Below are 19,221 nucleotides of genomic sequence, written 5' to 3' on the forward strand. Positions count from 1 at the left end.
TTAATTCTTAAATTAATAGATTAGTTGATACAAAGGCTCGTTTAAAAAATAATAATAATGATAAAAAAATTTGCAAAGTTGCCCTAGCTTATGAGGATTATTTGATATTTTTATATTATTATGCATGTGGACTGTAAAGGAACTTCTGGGCCAAAGAAATGCTTCTCTGCTGAATCGCACCATTACGTGACGTGGCAGCCATTTTATAAGCTAGTAACAGCAACAAAATTGTTGGTGGAAGGCCATTTTTTGCTTTTTGCATATATATATTTTTTTCTGCAACATTACTCTTGTTTCAGTCTAAACTTACTACTCAGCTTTCTACACTTCCCTGGTCTTAGATCAACTGTGTCCTTTATCTTAAATAGCCCTCTTGCAGAGACATGCTGGTGTTTCTCACCTTGAAGTATTTATAACTATCAATCATATTCTTTACTAAACAAATCAATATTCTTGGTATTCTTGAACCCTTGAACATCTTAGTAGTGGCCTTCTGCATCTGCTCAAATCTGCGTTTGTCTTTTTGGATGTGAATGACTGGATCTTTGAGAGAGGTTGTGTTGTGTTTCCTGTGTTGACATTGTATTCCTTATTTCTAGAAGAATCTACTTTATCTGATTACCATTAGGATTGTATTGTTCTCATATGTTTGTATGGAATAATATTCATGATTAACCAGCGTGATCCACAAATCCTGTTTCACCACTTTAGGTATGGAGGACTTCAGTAAGGGCAAAAAAAATGAATAAAATTATTCTGTACCAAAATAGACATTTACGTTTCACTTCTTAATTAACAGATTACAGGTTATATATTTATTTTTTTATTTCACTTCCAAGGCACTCATTTCTTTGAACAGACATTTGACCTAATCTGTCTTGGATTTTGTCTGTGATTTATCTCTTGCATTACCACTTAATGCCAACCCAGAACTTTAAAACCAAATCTGAAATTTTGTTCTGTGTTAAAGGCATAGCACAAAAATTTATGCTCATGTGAAGCAGACATACCAAAGATAGCTAGAGTAGTGATTCAGTCTTATAGGCACTGGATTCTGTTGTTTGTGGGTAAGTTACTCCTATTTCTTCAGGGAGCTATGTGGCTTGCATTGTAACCCAAATAGCCGGTGTAACATCCCTGAAAATAAAGCCGCCTTTTGTCACTCAACACATGCCCGGTGCTGAAATTACCACTTGCCACTATCTTTATTTGCCATCTTCACTTGCCACTATATTCATTCAGAGTAGCAATTGTCAGCTATCACTTATATGTAAAATTGATAGTTTTTTTTTCCTATTTGCATCAATTTACACTTTTCTACGTTGACTTGTAATTTACCGTACTATTTCCCAGTCATTCAGTCTCTTACAGTCCTCCAGCAATTCTTTACTGTAATCCCATGTCTTTAAAACCCTGAATAATTTAGTAACATTCGCCAACATTGTCACCCTGAGATTCACCCTCTATTCACCCTCTTTTCCAAGCCATTTAAGAACAGGCTAACCAGCACGGACCCCAACACAGATCACTGTTGGAATCTGCTCTGAAAATTAATTTTGTTGTGTTCTCTCTAATAATGTTAAAGATGTAAACGTCACTCAATTCAGATTACACAGTTGTGATTAGACCCAGAGAACACAAAGGACAAAGTAATTTCTGATAAGGTAAGAGGTGAAGCTCTCATTGTGGGCATGATGTAATTGGTATGGATTTTCAGAGTTGTTCTGGTGCAGAATTTGTCTTATTCTTTGTAGAAATAAACTTGAAAGAGAGCTTTCTATTTTATTCTTCTAGTTTTATATTCTATTTAGCTTTTCAAAGCCGGTTACTTTTGCCAGTAAAACACTAAACACTAAAATGTTAAAGGCAATCCAATTCCTTTTTTTTTTTTTTTTTTTTTTTGGACAGTTGACATAGAAAAGAGAGATGTTATCATACATAGGCAATTAGCAATTGATATAGCAATTATGAAAATGTTCAGTGTATCTCAGTGCTGACCTTTCAGTACCATGCCCCATTATCGTAAACATTTTATATTCTTGTCAACATAAAGCACAGGATAGGAGGTAGGACTAGTGATGCTTTTGCCGGGAAGATGGGGACAGAGAGAAGATACACTTGGCTAGGCTATGGGAGAATGTGGAGAATGTGTGGGCAGGGGAAGCAGAAAGGGAGAAAGGAATCCACGGCACTCACACGCTTGTATAACCCAGTGCCAGCGGTGCGGATGTTTGTTGCATGGATAGGAAGGCCAGAAACAGAGAATTGTATTTAAAAGCCCAGGTAGCCTACAATATGGAAATCAAAGCTCAAATAATAGGTGTTTAGCATAAGGTATTCTACTTCATGTGCAAGAATACAGGACAGCAAGCTAACGGTAGGGTAAGAGCAGTGGTGAAGGCACAGAAAGGAGCAGTGAAGTCTACGTGAAAGGAAAATCACAATTCCTCATCAGACATGGGTAAAAATAAGATGCAGTGTTCAGTTAGGATGTGGAGTATCTGAGAATGGCAGGGAGTATAAAATATCTTAAACTGCAAATCTAAATGACAGATCACTGTTACGCTGTGTGAAGAACTGGCATGATTTTCTCCCACATACTGTTTTGATATTCCCCCCAGCTCTTCTTCCAAAGAAGAGGCATAACAACAACAATGAAAGCCACGAAGTTTTTGTAGAATGAGAGCTGAAAAACCTAATAAACACTGGGCATTGGATTTTAGCTGATAATTCAGGTTTTTTTGTGAAGCTTTGGAACTTTTCAGGTTTTAGAGACCTATTTTTAAAGCAAGTAATCCAGGCCTGATGTAAAAATTGTAATGATGGTAGTAGACCACATCCCTTGGGATGCTAGTCCTGTAGTTAATTTTCCTCATTCCTAAAAATTTGAACCTTATTTCTAACCTGAATTCATCTGGTTTTAGCCTCTAACTATTGGATCCTATTACAACTTTCTAGAATTAAAGACTTTAATTAATAATCACTTCGTTCCATTATTCATAAGCCCAGACATTACCCAAAGTGAACCAAATGCAAAACTCTGTAAAGATGAGAGCTAGTAGCTTAAGTTTGGTTTATGCAAGGAAAAAAATAAGGCTTTTTATATGGACAGCACTCAGTTCTCTGTCCACAAGTTGTGTTTGGTCACCACTGACTCTTCCCATTCACCCCTATGCTTCCGGTTACGTCTGTATCTTCTTTGTTTCCCAAAGCACACAACAGAACACTCTTATTTCTTCCTTTTAATATTTTGAGTAATATTTTCATTCCCATATTGAGAATAGAACCTGAATGTCCCTTGAATATCATGCGTGCCCGCAGGTGTTTAAGCTAGATGTAAGCACTTGAAAAATTCCACACACACACACAAAAAAAGATCTACTTTCTTTTCTTTAAACCCCTTGCCCTACAAACATAGCTCACTGAGGTGAGACTTCAAGCTGTGATATATGACTGATCGTGGTCCTTGCCTATGCACAGAGCACAAGCTCAGCCTGGGCAGAAGCGCCATCACCTCTCTCTTCGCAGTCCTGCTCTGTGCTCTGCTCCATCTGGGTGGGTTTCCTCTGCAAAGCAGCATCTCACAGCCCATGGTGCTTCAGCCAGCTTTCAGGTGATAACCTGTATAAAAGAGCTCATTCAATACTGCACAAAATTTGCTGGCGAATTTGGTGGTGAAGTCAACTTCAATCCCATTTTGCCCCAGGAGAGTTCGCTGAGGCCTCATTGTTGTCAGTTGTTGTCTCTGACCTGTGACTTCTGCTCTTTCTGATGCTTCCGTTCTCCCACCTGCTTCACGTGTCTCCGTGAGCCAAGGTGACCTGTGTGCATGGGGAGATTTTCAATGATACTGTCCCTTTTTTTCATCTCTTCTTCTTCCAAGAAAACTTGCTTGTATTAGAAAGGAGTCTGGTATGGGTGGTGTATCAGACTGTACGAAATGAATTTATTTTTCTCTGCCATTTGCAGTTTTTATTTACGCTTGTTCATGGCATATTAAAATTAGTGTTCATATTTGAACTACTTGTGAACATCTTTCTTATTTCAATTCAACAAATCCAAGCTACTGATTTTTACTTTGCATTAGTATTTTAAATGATTTTTCTTGACATGATAGACAAATGGCTTTTATATCAAAAATAATGTATTTGCAGAAGTGTTTGCAATTGCTCTGCTTTAGATCTCCAGATCTCCTTGCGATATTTTAAATTATCGCCTTTCTCTGTGTTGGAATCTGTGCAATATCACCGCTGTGATTGAAAAGTGTATTGTTCTGTTACAGAGCCCAGGTTATAATTAGGCAGTGCAAAAGGGAAGCAGCATAAAAACATGCTTTCTAAAATACAGAACCGCAGAAATAGCCTGCTGCGTTGTCCTTAACCAGATGGCAGAGGCACCTGGCCTGCTCCCCGCACAGGGAAGATGCGAGGCAATTTAATGTGTGACATCACAGCATTTCCTTACAAACGTGCAGTTAATTTCTAGAACCAATTGAAATGCACATGCTGACATCATCCCCTCTCTACTGATTGTATCCAGGTTTAGAAACGCCTCTGGAGAAGACAGTGCTGGAAATGATCGTTATTTAAATTATTTAACTCGATCCTGCGCAGGCTAGGCTACATCTCCCTGGCTTTTCGGAAGCCGGCTGCTGCCCTCCTCGCCAGCAGTCCCTGGCGGTGTCCTTGCCCCGCTCCAGTTTGGCAGCCTGGGAGGGAGGTAGGAGGGTCCCTGCCCTACCTGCCCGGCTCCAGATTGCACTTTGTCTGTGCTTGCGTTATGCAGAAGCAGATCGACCAAAAGTCATTCCACTGCCTGGCAGGCTGATTTCTCCCTAAACATCGAGCGTTAGAGGATGCGGTTCATGTACACGAGCCTTGGATCCAGCAGCAAAACCCGTCACAGTTGAATTGATGTAAGGTAGACGGGGAGGGGGAGCTCATCCGTCCAGCCGCTCACTATTGGCTTCTTATTACGGCATTCTCCCCCGAGACGCACGCTGCATGCTCATTCACCCCCTCCCAGCCCCCTCCTCTCCTACCCCTTCATTACTGATGCACAGCAAGAGGCAGCAGCAGCAGCCGCCACGCTTGTCACGGATCCGAGCTTGCAATGAGCTCATCCTTTTCTCTTTGCAGCTTCCTAACTGCCCTGGCTTTATTGCTCTTATTGCTGCTGCTGTCTGCTCACACACACAGTCTCAGACACGCTGAGCCCTGAGAGCTCTCCATTGCTTTCCTTCTGTCAGAGCTTTCCTGCACTCATTTTCTGCCATTTTCCTGCCTTTTAGGTACATTTTAGATCCATGTTTTCTTTGGTTTCTTTTTCAAATCTACTTCGGACTCTGGCTGAGCCAGCACAGTGGATCATATTTTTCCTTGATTCTTAGCAAAGATGCTTTTCTCATTTTGAGAGTGTCTGCTGTGCTGTAGACGCCCATCTGAACCGATAGCAAAGAGCTCAGGCTGGCTCTTCTGGCACTGCACTTTTTGAAATTGTGGTTAAAAGCCTGTTCTTCTCACTCTGGATACTTACTACTTACTGCTCATGGAAGAAGGGGTACCTTGCAAAACCCCAGCTGCCAAGCTCACACCACCTGTCAAAAAGTCACAGGACATGCATGACGAGAGAAGCAAGCTGGTGAATGAGTATGCATGTCGGGTGCTGGAACTTCTGGGGATGGGGCATCGCCTGTTTGTGCCTCGGCTGCTTGCGGTGAGATCACGTTTTCTTGAAATTAATTCTCTGTGAATTTGCCATCTTTCCTCCCAAACCTGCTTTCCCCCCAGGATTCTTTATGCTGAACAGAGGTGTGAGATGTCTCCTCTTTTTTTCCTTGGCTTCTTACAACCCTAAGCACCGACTCTTTCTTCTTCCTGGCATCCTGGGAGGGCTGAACACAGGTCCTGCTGCTGGGAGCCAGTGCCACTCCTTCAGCAGCTTGAAGGGTCGCAACCAGGTCTGCATCACCGAAAAATCTTTTCTAAAGCTGTGAATGCTTTTGTTCTCAGTTCTGCAATGACTGCAGATAAGCAGCATGCCCTGTCTACTTCTAGGTGCTGATGGAAAGTGAGTTAATTCTCTGCAGTTCAAATCTTACACTTGTGACATCAAAGGTTTGTTTTAAGCATTCATAACATTTAAGCTGTGTTGATGTGTTTTGGTTTTCTGCTGTTTCTATATTCGGTTTTGACAAGGCAGGTGACACCATGTAAAAAAAAAAGTTTAAAATACATGTGTGGAATTATCTGGGAAATAAATTGTTAAAGATGTTCTTATCTGTCATAGCAACTGATGTCTGTGTGTGAAATGGCCTGAAATCGGTGTGGCATCTTATGGTACACAGAAGTACGCCTTCATCATTGCTGCTGCTGTGCAAAACACACCCAAAGCCACGAAATAGCAGAGAATCTGAAAGTCAGCAACTAGCCCTAGCTGGGTCTGCTCTGGGGTGCCATAAACTGAGCTACAGCCCTGGGGCATGCCTGCTCAGTGGTGTGACACCAGAATGTCATTTTTATGGGATGCCTGGGAAAAGAGTGCTTTTACTGACCTGTACCATGTTCTTGTGGCTTGGTGCCTTTCCTTCATTTCCACGCCCTGCGTAGTCCTGTATTGTGGTGTTATGGAGTGACATGTCTTGCATTTTCATCGTGCTGCTGAACCTCTGCTTGGTGTTCTGCAGTACCCTCAGATAAATGATGGTGATCTGTGCATTGCAAGATGCTCAAAAAAAATAATAAAAAAAAAAAAGCAGGTAGCTGAGTCTGTGTTGTGTTCCAAACGTTGTTAGATGGTAGGGACAATGTTCACAAAGTCTTAAATTGCTAGTAAAGTGAAGATGAATTTGGATACCTACAGGCACTTGTAGAATTGGGTGTAGTGCCTGCCGTAATGGCTAATAATGCATGGCTGAAGCTGCTGTGTTTGTAAGCATTATGCCAGTCTAGCTCAAAGTGCATCTAAACCTTCTTCCATCCCATCCAGCTGCTTTAGTGCTGTTGGTCTCCTGGTCAAGGACTACCAAATCATTCTGAATTGTTTTGTGATGACCTCTAAGGAAGCAGAGGCAAAAATACAAAGCTCTTTTTCACTTGACTTAATCAGGCTTTGGAGCTGACCCTCCTGATAGGGCATACCAGGGAATTCAGTGTACTTCAGCAGCCAGACATCTGAGCTTTGCTGAATGACATTATTTTATTTATTTAAAAAAAGGGGAGGGGAAGGAAAAAGGCAAAACAATACACACAATGCTTGTGTTATCAAAGAGCCTTGATTTGTGAAGTCAATGTGATTTCCTGCCAGGTTTTATTAGCTAAATATACCTCTTTTGACATATATCCCTTCTGACATATACCCATTCCATGGAGGACTAGAGACTGTTTCTGATGATTTAAAAAAAAAAAAAATTAGAAAAGCCTGAGGACCAAGAATTTGTACTTTAATCAGAACTAAAGATACTTCAAAACCTTGGACTTTTGTAAAATTAAGAAGTAGATTCTTTTGTGCATATATAAGCATCATTCTCTGCTGTGGTTTGGGGAATAAATGCCTATGACAGGCAGAATATATACCTATATAATATATATAGTTGTATATATATATATTATACCTATAGGTATAGGTATAATAATAACACTATATAATAGTGTTATTTGAAAAATATAATCTGTAACCTCAGAAAAATTCAGATCACCTGCTCACTGGCATCAGTTATATGTGATGATGAGCAAGTGGAACAGCACTAATTCTGTGTGGATTTTTCCCCTTGGGGATATCTGTGGGTGGGTAGAGCTAGGAGATTTTTTGTTTGCTCTTCCACACATTCATCAGCATTTTACAGGGCAGAATGAACATTGCCTTTCATAAGTCTGGATCTGCACACAAACACCTGTGTAATTTTGAGCAGAGGTGCACTGCTGTATGTAGGCAGTGGGCAAGCAGAGGATCCCTGCTGGATGCCAACTCATCGTGCACAAAACCCCAACTAGGCCTTCTGAAAGCTTTTGCCTATAGTCAGGTTATATTTTTTTGCCGTGACACTTTTATACCAAGCCGTGTTTAACAGAGAACACAGATTTTAACAGGAAAAAATATATGTCTTTGTGACAGTATAGCTTTCCCAGCAAAGAAGAGCGTAGAAGTGATGCCAATGAAAGGAGGCTTTTGATGGATCGTGTTGGAAGTGCATGCCAGCGCACCTGTGGCAGGGTAGCTTTGCCAGTCCATCTGTCCCCAGCCTGGATTCCAAGTCCACCCATCCTGGCAGTCCTTGGAAGCTCAGCAGGTCAACTTCCTCCTCTTGGAGCCATTTCACAGTCCTCAGGTCAAAGGGCAGCACAGCACAAAATCATGCAACATGCAGCATTGCAGTCTGCTGCTACCAGTGGGAAGGGAACCATCAGGTTAGAAAAAACACCTCCCATACCTTCATGTTACACTGCAGCTTCTACAAGAACTTAAAATCACACAGTACATGTTAAGGATTTTTAATATTAAATATCAATATTAAATATTATAGTCTGTGAAATTAGTGTAAAATTACATGTGAGCATTTTGAATTTTCTGACAGCAAATTTAATAGTGGAGTAGAGTATGGCTGGATTCTTCTCTGCCTTTTACTTCATCTTGTTCCTGATTCATATTCCTAAGATTGTACAGCACGTACTTTATGTTCGCTCACATTCTATAGAAATTCTGTGTGTATATACCGTATGCATAGAACACTACAGATTTTTTTTTTTTTTTATCTGTTTGTGTAAAAGAGGAAGAATTAAATTAAGGAAGTGCCATGTGGTTGATCTGAAATTTCTTCTGCTCTATAAGTTCCCAGGTGGGAACAGGAGATTCAGTTGGTACAGTCAGTAAGGAATGAGACTGCAAAATTAATAATTGAAGACAGAAAAATTAAATTAAAGAAAAAAGCCAAGCCTATGTCTTAATCACATTTCCCTAAGTATTTTGGAGATGGCAGTAGTAACAGTATTTACTTTAAAATGATGATGATGATAATAGTAATAATAAAAAAAACATCATTTAAGTCTCAAAAAAAAGAGCTGTGATGATCTGTTTTTCAGAACTTTGCAATTTCACAGAACTTTGTCTATTGACTTGAAAGTTTGCTGATTAATTCTGCAAAGGGGCTTGTCCTAAGTTTCAAATAATCCAATTAAGATCATTTTATGAACATATTGAAATACTTAAGTGATGTGGGAAGGACATGTGAGGGAACGTGTATAGCCAAACCCTAAAACGCAAGCTGAGAGTTTAGAAGTTCATTGGAAGTTGACGTTATGTTCATAGTTCTCAGTGAGGCTCATCTTTTGCCTGTTGTTTTTCTTTATATATTTTATACAAAAATATGATTATTTAAGAATTACATCTTGAATATTAAAAAATGCCCTGAAGTCCCAATGTGCCCCAAAATACAATGTACCTGCCAAATGTGAATTATTGCTTCATTAGACTTACAGATGGTTTATTGAAATGAGTTGTTCAGGAGATCCATGAGCTGAGTGACATGAACCAGCAAATTTACAAATCTCTGCCTGTCAAACAGCTGCCAAAAGGTGCCTGAAATGTCTTTATGATTTATTGATTAAAATCACAAAATGTCAAGAAATGTGAATAATAAAACAACAATGCTATACACTTTTTTGTACTGCATATATCGTATATGTATAAAAAATGTATATTTGTATGTATTTATATACACATACTGATTTTTGTTGTTTCCTGTTTTTAATTAGTACCTGAAAAGCTTTGTTTGCATAATTTAGGCCAAAAAAAGCATTAACTATACAAAATGCAAAACCCAGTTAACATTGCTCTCAAAAGATTACTTTGATTTCTTCTGATTTTAATAGTGAAACTCTAACTTTCTGGTCAACAGATTATTTTAATGAAATGAAAATACTCAGCCAAGTAGAAAGAGCTGAATGTTAGGGGCCTACCTCTCACTTTATTGACATATATAATATTCTGGACTGGAAATGCAGCAGCAAGCTTGTCTCCAAAGAGGGCAAATGTATAATGTTGTAGGGAAATCTGTTTGACCTGTATGGCAAAAACAGCAGTCAGCATTGTGGAGAGAGAGGGGGGGAAATCACTTTGGAGTCAGCTGGTTGTTAAACCAATTACTGCTTTTCTATCACCGTTATCCAGCTGAACTTTGCCCAGAGTGCCTTGGTTGTCAGCGTGGCTTCTGGCACAGAGCACTGCTCGCTGCCAGCAGGTCACCCCAAATACAGCCCGCTGTGCGTCCGAAGCACTGACCAAGCCTCAAGCATGGCAAAAGCGTATACAGCCTTACTAAACCTTGTCCAGAAGAAAAACAGTGTGCAGAGGAGGAAATGGATGTGTTGGCCGTAGCTGTGTTCACGAGTGGGTCTGATTCATTAGGTGCCTAAGTGCACCAGCTCACTGTCCACATGACATTGGTCTTGTCAGATGGAGCCTCAGCCAGATAGTCCTTCTGCCAAAGTTTTGTGGACAGAATCAGATGTGAGAGTTGGTAAAGCTGAGCATTTCTCATCCACATCCTGAAAGCAGCTTTTGTTGTGTCCTTGCAGTGATGACCCAGCAGCTACCTTGGCTGCAAGTGAAGGGAGGATCAAAGAGATCTTGAGGGAACTCTGAGCAGCTTGAAGACAAAGTTAGAAAATGCTGAAGTCAAAGGGAAAGAGATCTGCCAAAGCAACTTCAGCTGCATTTAGAGTTTTCTCACTCTTACCTTGAGATTAATGTAGCAGAAACTACTAGTAAGTCTTCAGCAGGGTGTACAGTATGATCATCTCCAGAAATATGTAGGGTAATAGGTAAATGTACAGAATGGATATTTTGTTGGTCTTGATTGAGGAAGCCAAAGGACAGGTTGCTGTGCTGTCCCCAAAGTGGAAGGTTGGACACTGAGCAGTGATGATTATTGGTGCTCGGGTGGCAGACCTCTGATGTCAGCTCATGTTCTCCGCTATCGGAAATGCTGGATAACCATGAAAATGCCCTCTTAAATTCTGTGGTTCCCAGTTTTGTTCATCATTAAAAATCCATTCAAAAACCCTTCTCCATTTCCCCATCAGATAAAGCTTGGTCAAACTGCTATGTTTTAGTGGACCCAGCTGTAGCATTTTTAGCAGGACTATGGAATATGTCAAGCCGTGTTGGAGTCTTGCTGTTGCATGCTCGTAGTATCTGCAGTACCACATTGAAGTTCAGTTTGCTTTGGGAAGCAATATACTTGTACTTTTAATAAAATGTTTTACATAGTAGGTTTAATTAGTTTCATGTAAATGAGCTACTGAGACTTGTTAATATGATACATAGGGAGAATTTGTAAATAAAACCCATTAGTATTTTTTTTTTTTTTCTGTAGTGAGAATTAAATTTATTTCTACTTATTTGAAACAAATCTAACACCGAGGAGAAAGAAGAGTATCATCTAGTCTTACCTCTTTCATGACAAGGACTGCTGTTTTCCCAGTTCTTCCAGTGTGGAGCCAGATCCCATGTGTTTGGCTGCAGCATGTTTGCTGGAAAGTGGTTGTGTGGAAGCAGCAACGGATTTTGGGTGGGTGAGAGGATAGCTTAGGAAAGGAGAGCCCCTTCAGCAAAGGCACCTGTGTCTCTCTGGAGGTGTCGGCTGAAGTGTGGTGGTACACAGCTCCAGCCTCCGTGGTGCTGCTCTGTACGCTGACACATGTTCCTTTGTTCCTTCTGGCTTAAAAGACATTCACATTTTGAGGTGATGTCCTGAATGTCTTGTCTGGATGTACAGTCTCTGTGAACCTTTTTAAGGAACAGCCTAAAGGCTTGCTTTTGCATATCTGTAAAATCTTCTGGTATAGTTCTCGCATCTCCAAAAATTAATGCATTTGTCCCTGACCCATGAATCATATTACTCCGTCAGTAGCAGAACTGGATTAATGCTGAGTGTTTAACATTTTCTGACCTGTTAGGCTTGCTACCACAGTGAGAGGTACAGTCTTATGAGAAATATCGAAATAAACATGTGAAACATTTTCTGGCAGAGTGTTCTTTGAGAAATTGTGTCACAGACTTCTACATATTGACTTGCTGATGCCTCTTATGAGTCATATGCATTTTTGCTTCTGCTGTTCATGTCTGCAACCATATCTATGTATCTATGTATTATCTTTTTAGGGTAGCACTATAAAAATCAGCGATGTTCTAAAGCATAAGCTCTCTAAAAACATTATGGATTCTCCTAGGTTTTTATTGTTTGCTTGGTTTTGTTTTGTTTTGTTTTTCCCTTACTCAGTTTCATCTTGACAGGCTTAGCCAGAATCCCTTTCTTACCCTGCAGGTACAGAAGGATGAAATACATTAATGTGTTGTAGTCCTCTGATTGTGCTACTCTGCCTGGGATTCCTGGGATAAGTTTTAGCCTCTGTCTTGTTTTATGAGAAATGGATTAGAGAGCCGATTTTAAAGAGGATGTTTTTTGGGCTAATGTGAATGTTGGTGGTTTGGAATGCAGTCAGTAAATGACAAATCCAGTAAAAGTGCACGACTACATGTTCTCAGTGTTTAGCGTAGTTCTCTGTGTTTGATTGCAGACCTCAAAAGAGGACCTTCTACAAGCTGATTTTGAAGGAGCTTTAAAATTCTTCAGGGTTCAGCTGCCCAAGAGGTACAGAGCTGAGGAGAACGCCAGGAGACTGATGGAACAAGCTTGCAACATTAAGGTAAGGGCAGTTTTCATTTCCGCTCATTCACCCAGAGTTCTTACAGAAAAAGTAAGGTACTGTGTATAAGAATGACAGTAGCACGTGCAAAGTAAAGCAATGAAATCATTAATTTATTATTTTTGGTGTATGTATGTATATCTGTACACACTTATTATATTTAAAGAAAGTACAGCACAGAGCTTTACCCTCTTTGCTTTGGCACATTCTTAATAATTAAAACAGTAAACTTATGATCGAAAAATGGCACAGTCAAAACTTGCTAATTCATTGATTTATAAATAGTGACAGCACTAAACAATGAATCAAATATCTGATGATCATCATGGTTGTATATTGTTTGTTTCGCCCCAAAGCTATTTATTTGCAGAGCGCCGCTCTCTGTATAAAACAATTGAAGTGGAGTAGAAACTTAGTTTTGTTTGTCTATCAAGCTTACCAAGAGAGAACATCTTTTTTATGTTCTATGCTACCAAGACCATGCTATACACCCACAGGATGACCCAAGAAAGAGCCATGGGATGGGTTTTAACATTTGATTTTGAAATAAGTGGTTTTGTTACTTCTTGAAGTGTGAGCACTGATGGGAAATGTGTGTTTAGTGTGGTCCAATAATGGGCCAAGACCATGTGAACAGAAAGATTGCTCCTCTAACACTTTGCTTTATATCTCTCTCAATGTGTTTATTCACTTGCTTTTGTGCTGCTTGATTTCATAGTTTGTGTAATTTAAGGATTTATCAAGTACAGTAACATTATCTTTATGTTGTTTATTCAGTCCATATTTTTCTGATGAGAGGTTAAAATAGAAGTTCTCATGGTACTTTTTGGAATAGATGTTTATCGATTTTCTTGGGCTTCCCTTTCTAATTTCTTCTTGTACAATACATTGCAAGCCATATGATATTTTTTATGATTTTTTTCAATTTGTACTGGGTATGTATTTCTAAGATGTGTTTTATTGGAAAGTATTTTGAAATGCATTTGAGGCAGATGGTAAGTGCACAGTGCCCTGCATGGGTTCAGCACGTGGGGCCTTTTAAAAGGAGAGAGTGAAATTCTGGACTCCTCTTTAGGTGGATTCAGGGTCAAGAATTATGACCTGGGATTAGCAGAGATGGGAAATAGCAGAAGATTCAAGCTGCCTTCTGCTGTGTTAATAACAGCCCACCCTTGCAAGGAGCCTAGCTGGGTTCTACTTGCCCACTGGGCTTGCAGTGCATTCCTTCATGCAGTGTAAGGCAATAGCAGGGGATCAAAACCGTCCTGAGCAAAACTGTTCTGATAGTTAGGCTCAGAACAGCTAAGCCTGTGGAGAGGCATGTTCTGAGATTCAGAGACTTTTAGTTGAGTTTGTCATCAGGATTAATAGCATAGTTTGGAAAACTAATCTAAATGGGAGGAACTCTGGACATCGGGGGATGTTGTAATCAGTGAGTAGCTTGTGGGTACTCTCATGGAGAACTGAGGTGGTCTGAAGTAGGGCCATGACTCATCTTAGCTCAGTGAATGTAGGTTTGCTTACAGCAGCTCTCTGCCTTTCTGAGTCACCAGCCTGCACGTGGGGTTATGCAGTGCCCATTTTCATCAAAAGTGGCAGAAAATGTGGAAGACTTACATGAATGTAATGCAACAAAACCCAGTGCAAGATCTTATCGGAGGAGAGGGTTGTAGTTACTTGGACTACATCTGTTTTCACTCACCTGTGCTCCTTCTGTCATGGATTTCATGCACGCCGGTGGCCACGCACTCACCACCACCAGGCCTACTGCTTGGCCAGGTGCACCCGTGTGTGGTGAGGAGGGCCAGTGGCTGTAACATCCTCACTACGTCTCTTGGGTTCCTCTTGGCCAATGTCAATAAACTGTTAGGCAAGTTTTTTGCCCTCTTTAAGAGCGGGGCATTTCTTACGGCACAGTCCTTTCCCTCAAAGCTTGCTTTCTTCAGCCTCTGGATCAGTCACGTCGCTGCCCCTCGCCTCCGCTTCCTCCTTGCGGGTGCGTTGGAGGCTTGCGGCCTGTCCTGGTGGCAGGGCTGGTGCGTGGTGGCTTTGCTGCCCTCTCCAGCTGGCTGGGCATCTCTCGTGGGGCCTGAGCAGCGTGCGGCCTTCTGCTTGAGGTGTGGCAGGACGCTTCTCGTCTGCCACTTGGGCTGCTGTCTCTTCTGCCCATTGTGTGTCAGTGCTTGTCCTTCTCCTAGCCCTGTCTCTATTGTTTCTTCTGGTGCTTTTGCAAGCAGATGCTGCCATTCCTACTTCTTTCAGACTGCTCTCAGTATTTGTTACGCATCCCTACTGAGTGATTATGTGGTGCCTTGACTCTGTTAACTTGATGTCCCACATTAAATTAAAACACAAGGGTTGAACTGACTTCACATTCACAGTTTTTATTTATTTGGATCATTTTTCTCACTTTTGCCAAGTAGAATGTCTTTAGAGAGCCAAGTCTGAATCAAGGGAGCATGACCTCTGACTGCAGATGGCACATTAACTGTTTGATAGGCAGTAAAGAAAATCAGCTCATGAGGAAGAAAGTGATGAGGAGTAACCAACATGGATTTAAGAATGGGAAATGACACTTAGCCAAGCTGATAGCCTTCCATGACGAGACGTCTGGCTTGGTGGATGAGGGGAGAGCTGAGGATGTTGCTTATCTCAAGCACAGAAAGGCTTGTGATGCTGTCTCCCATAACATCCTCACAAACAAACTGATGAAGAAGTGGACTGGAATCTGGCTGAACTGCTCAGTTTAATGGGTTGTGGTTAGCAGGGTGAACTGCTGGAGGACAGCCACTGGTGTTGTACCCCAGGGGCTGATACTGGCATATTCTTCAGCTTCTTCATTAATGACTTGGAGGACAGAGAAAAAAGAATCCTCAGAGAGTTGCAGATGATTATTTTTTTTAAACTTCAGTGGTGATCGGACACAGTAACAGGTTGTCCAAAGGGAGTTGTGGAGCCTCCATCTGTGGAGATACTGAAAACACAACCGGTCCTGAACAGCCAGCTTTACCTAACCCTGCTTTGGGTAGGTGGGCTGGACAAGATGATCTCCAAAGTTCCCATCCAACCTCAATTTTTCTGTCAGTCTTTAATTAGTTATAACATGGTCTGTATTTACAAACAGGAACGAATAATTACACAAGTTGACATGCTCAAATAAGAAATTACGGTCTTGATAGTTACATTACAAGAGGTCCTAGGGACTGCAGAGGTTACATGAAGAATAGTTAGCTGTACTGTTGAATGCAGCAAAACCCGTGCTGTTAAAAAAGGCAACAAACAAAACCATTAAACGTGTATTTTCTGTTGTATAAGTCAGGCACTGTGTGTCTTCCACTGCTTCTCACTAGTGTATTAGTATTTGTAGACCAAACACCAGATGTTTGTAGGGTAAGCATCACACAGTAAGTGCCAGGGAGTGTTTTAGGTTTGTAAACTAATGACTGAGGCATAAAAACTTGAGAACAGAGTCATTGTGTAGTCAGACTTCATATTTGTGCTATATCTTTTGCAATATTTCTTTTCTTTTTTTTTTTTTTAATTCCAAGTTACTACAAAATGCGTGCTTTAACAAGTAATTATCCACCTTTTGCTTTTTTTTTTGCTTTTTTTGCTTTTTTTTTCTGCCATGAGCTCCGTCATGGTTCTAGAGAAGGCAAAAGAAAAAAGGCATGGCATTTTTTCCCCTTAGTTTCACACTTAAGTTTAACTCATGATTTCAGGAGCTAACCCTCAGATTTTAAAGGTGCTGTACTGGAAATAGTAGTCTTGTCATCTGATTTTAAAAACAAATTTAAAAGAATTAGCATGAAACTCTCCCTTGAGAACAATTCTGCGAATACAAAGAAAAAAATCCTATTAATTGAAAATTGTATTTAAAATGCGTTAGAGCCTGTCTCATTCAATTAAGGACTATCCATGGTGATCACCAACCAGGTCTGAATTTCCATAACTTACCACTGAGGAAATCATTGTGATCAAAGTCAGTGGAATTAGAAATAATGGCAGTATTTCCTGGCATGTGATTGTTGGATAGAATTCCGTGGCTTAGGAATGTTCTGTAGTAATTCATACTATGAAATAATATAGCCTAAGAAGCTTCCTGTCAGTTTCCACATATGCGTGTTACATAATTGGAGAGTAGGGTCCCACTGATACCCGGCTGATGTATTATATCCATCATTTGCAGAATATAAGATTTGTTCAGGTGGAAGAGACTGAATTTGTGAAAGTATCTGCTGAGACTCTTAGGGTAGATAGAGACCTGCATTGCATAAATTTCCCAGCTCAGAAACAGCCAAACAGAGGAGAAAGACATTAATCCTCTGAGTAGGATGTCAGATGCTAATTTAAGGGCTAATAAAAATTTAATAAAAGATGAAAATGACAAAAGATTAAATTCGGAGTTAATAAATGGGAGATATTCCTCCTTTGTTTCCTGTTGGTCTTCTGCTTCTAATGACCATACCTTCCATTTTGCAATGGCCTTTATGGAAGGAGGGGCGTATTCCTCCCAGAGCATCCAGCAAGCTTTACAGTAGTAAAAATGGGCTCGAGGATGATAATTTCCTACATGACCAGAGCATCTTGCATATTATGTCTCTGTGATAAAAAGTAACCCTAGAATGATGAACAGTGCTTTTTTTGCTCATGCTCTTGGGGGTGATGGTGGAATTCAGAGTTTTTTCTGTGTGTCTGGAAACTCAGTGTGATGAATGAATGAAGAAAGAAAGTGTTTATTCTAGATGAACGAAGGTTAAACTTAATGTTGCTGTTTTATTAAAACAACAGCACATTTGACATACTAGCTCAATCTGTCTGAGTTACATTTTACATCTCCTAATGCAATTTCTCTTGCAGAGATCTGTGTATGTCCTAAGGAAAGTGTCATGTTGTTTCACTTTAATACAGGAAGCCTACCACCTCTATTCTTACACTTGACTTCAGTCAGTTGAACTGTAGATTGGGACAAAGTAAGGGGCATTGTGAGATTTTCTCCATAGGGAAATGTCTCGGTTTGACAGTACTTGAGTGAACTTGGAGAGTTCTGCTCATTTCTGTCCTGCGGTCTTTCAAAGACGAGGAGTTGGCATTCAAACCATGTTACATTGCAGACCGAGAGATGCCCCGCAGCTGAGCATAGCAGACAGGTAAGTGGAGAGCTACCGGGAACATCACTGTAGGCAGCCATCTCTTGGGGCCTGTGAAGGTTGGGGGAAGCCATGGAAGAGGCTCTACAAACACTGAGTAAAAGAACCTGCAGGACAGATTTTGTGATTGAAGGGCAGCTGCTGCAATGACACCTTCCTTCATGTAGCCCAGGAATAGCAGTGTCACCTTTTCTACTCTGTCATCACCATGAGTGGCTGGAAAGACCTGGCAGAAGTTCTTATAGGAGAAGCCACTTCCTAGCCATGTAGTGGTCTCCCCTCTCTGGAGGAAATGCAGCTGCTCAGTAGACCCAGCAGTGCTACGGGGTTGCTGCTCTCAACACCTCAGAAGCAAAGGGCCTTGAGAAAAAAATAATGGCTTTTTCAGTGTGTAGTGGGTTTACTTGGCAGTGTTTTGGTAGCGGGGGGCCATAGGGGTGGCTTCTGTGAGAAGAATGCAGAAGCTGCCCCATGTTAGATAAGGGGTCTGCTGCCTGCCAGAGCTGAGCACCCCCACAGCTGGTCTTGCAACAAAAGCTGTGTCTTGGCTCATGGGGAAACTGCATGAGCAGAGCCAAAGGTTGGTAGCAGGAGCTGTACAAAAGTTCTCCTTTCAGGGTAGTTCTTTGTGTAGTTTTAAAACAGATTAACTTTAATGATTTCGCTGTTTCAATGTTTTGAAAATTCAAACCGATGTTTTGAAGCTAACACCTTGGTATTGTGAGAGATGGTAAAAGAACACATGCAGCAGAAAGCAAAAGAGATACTGTGGAAAGGCTCTGAAACTGCACAAGGTTTTTATTCCTTTGGTTCTTCCAGCAATATATCTAATTCATCTTCCAATATAAAGGACAGGAAAAAAATTGCTCATTTATCAACTTCTCAAGAAAACACCAAACTAAACTGAAAAGAATTGTGTTTAGATCTATAGAAAACCCTGCTGTGTCTGGATGTGATTTCTTATTAAAAGCCAATGATCAATTCCACTTATGCCTGCGCTGTTATCTCCGTAGTGCAGGATCCTATTGTTGCTGTAAGGAGGGTCATGTTTTTTAATGCCTGCTCTGTTTTCAACTTTAGCTTCTTCCTTTCTGCTTGGCTTTGTGGTATAATGCAGCACAATGGCCTGGCATCTGGAAATCATATTAAAGTGGCAACAGTAGTGCAGTGGATTTAGATGTTTAATACTATCGTCACCTTGCTGATAAATGTTAACAATGTAGGAAGAGTCATGCATTTAAAAATCACTTTCAGCTATGAAGTATTTATTTGAACTCTACATATCTGTTTTTCCAGTGAGCAGACATGATGCTTGTGTTTGGTAGTGAGGTTAGATTTTCATGGTGTATAAGCATTAGGAAAACTTC

The 19,221-nt window shown here is 40.6% G+C and overlaps 1 protein-coding gene across 5 annotated transcripts in view; it reads left to right on the top strand.

The window, feature by feature from the left end:
• The window catches only part of RABGAP1L (RAB GTPase activating protein 1 like), a 248,515-nt gene that overhangs the window by 172,120 nt on the left and 57,174 nt on the right, over positions 1 to 19,221 (top strand). For 4 of the 5 annotated variants that reach the window (XM_032192057.1, XM_032192060.1, XM_032192059.1 and 1 more), the window contains one exon: positions 12,576 to 12,704. In XM_032192057.1, the coding sequence (XP_032047948.1) occupies positions 12,576 to 12,704 (129 nt within the window). Of the gene's footprint in view, positions 1 to 5,066; positions 5,716 to 12,575; positions 12,705 to 19,221 lie in introns of those variants that run through there. The other variant, XM_032192062.1, reaches the window with a different exon arrangement.

This window comes from Aythya fuligula, chromosome 8 (assembly GCF_009819795.1).
Source record: "Aythya fuligula isolate bAytFul2 chromosome 8, bAytFul2.pri, whole genome shotgun sequence".
NCBI lineage: Eukaryota > Metazoa > Chordata > Aves > Anseriformes > Anatidae > Aythya > Aythya fuligula.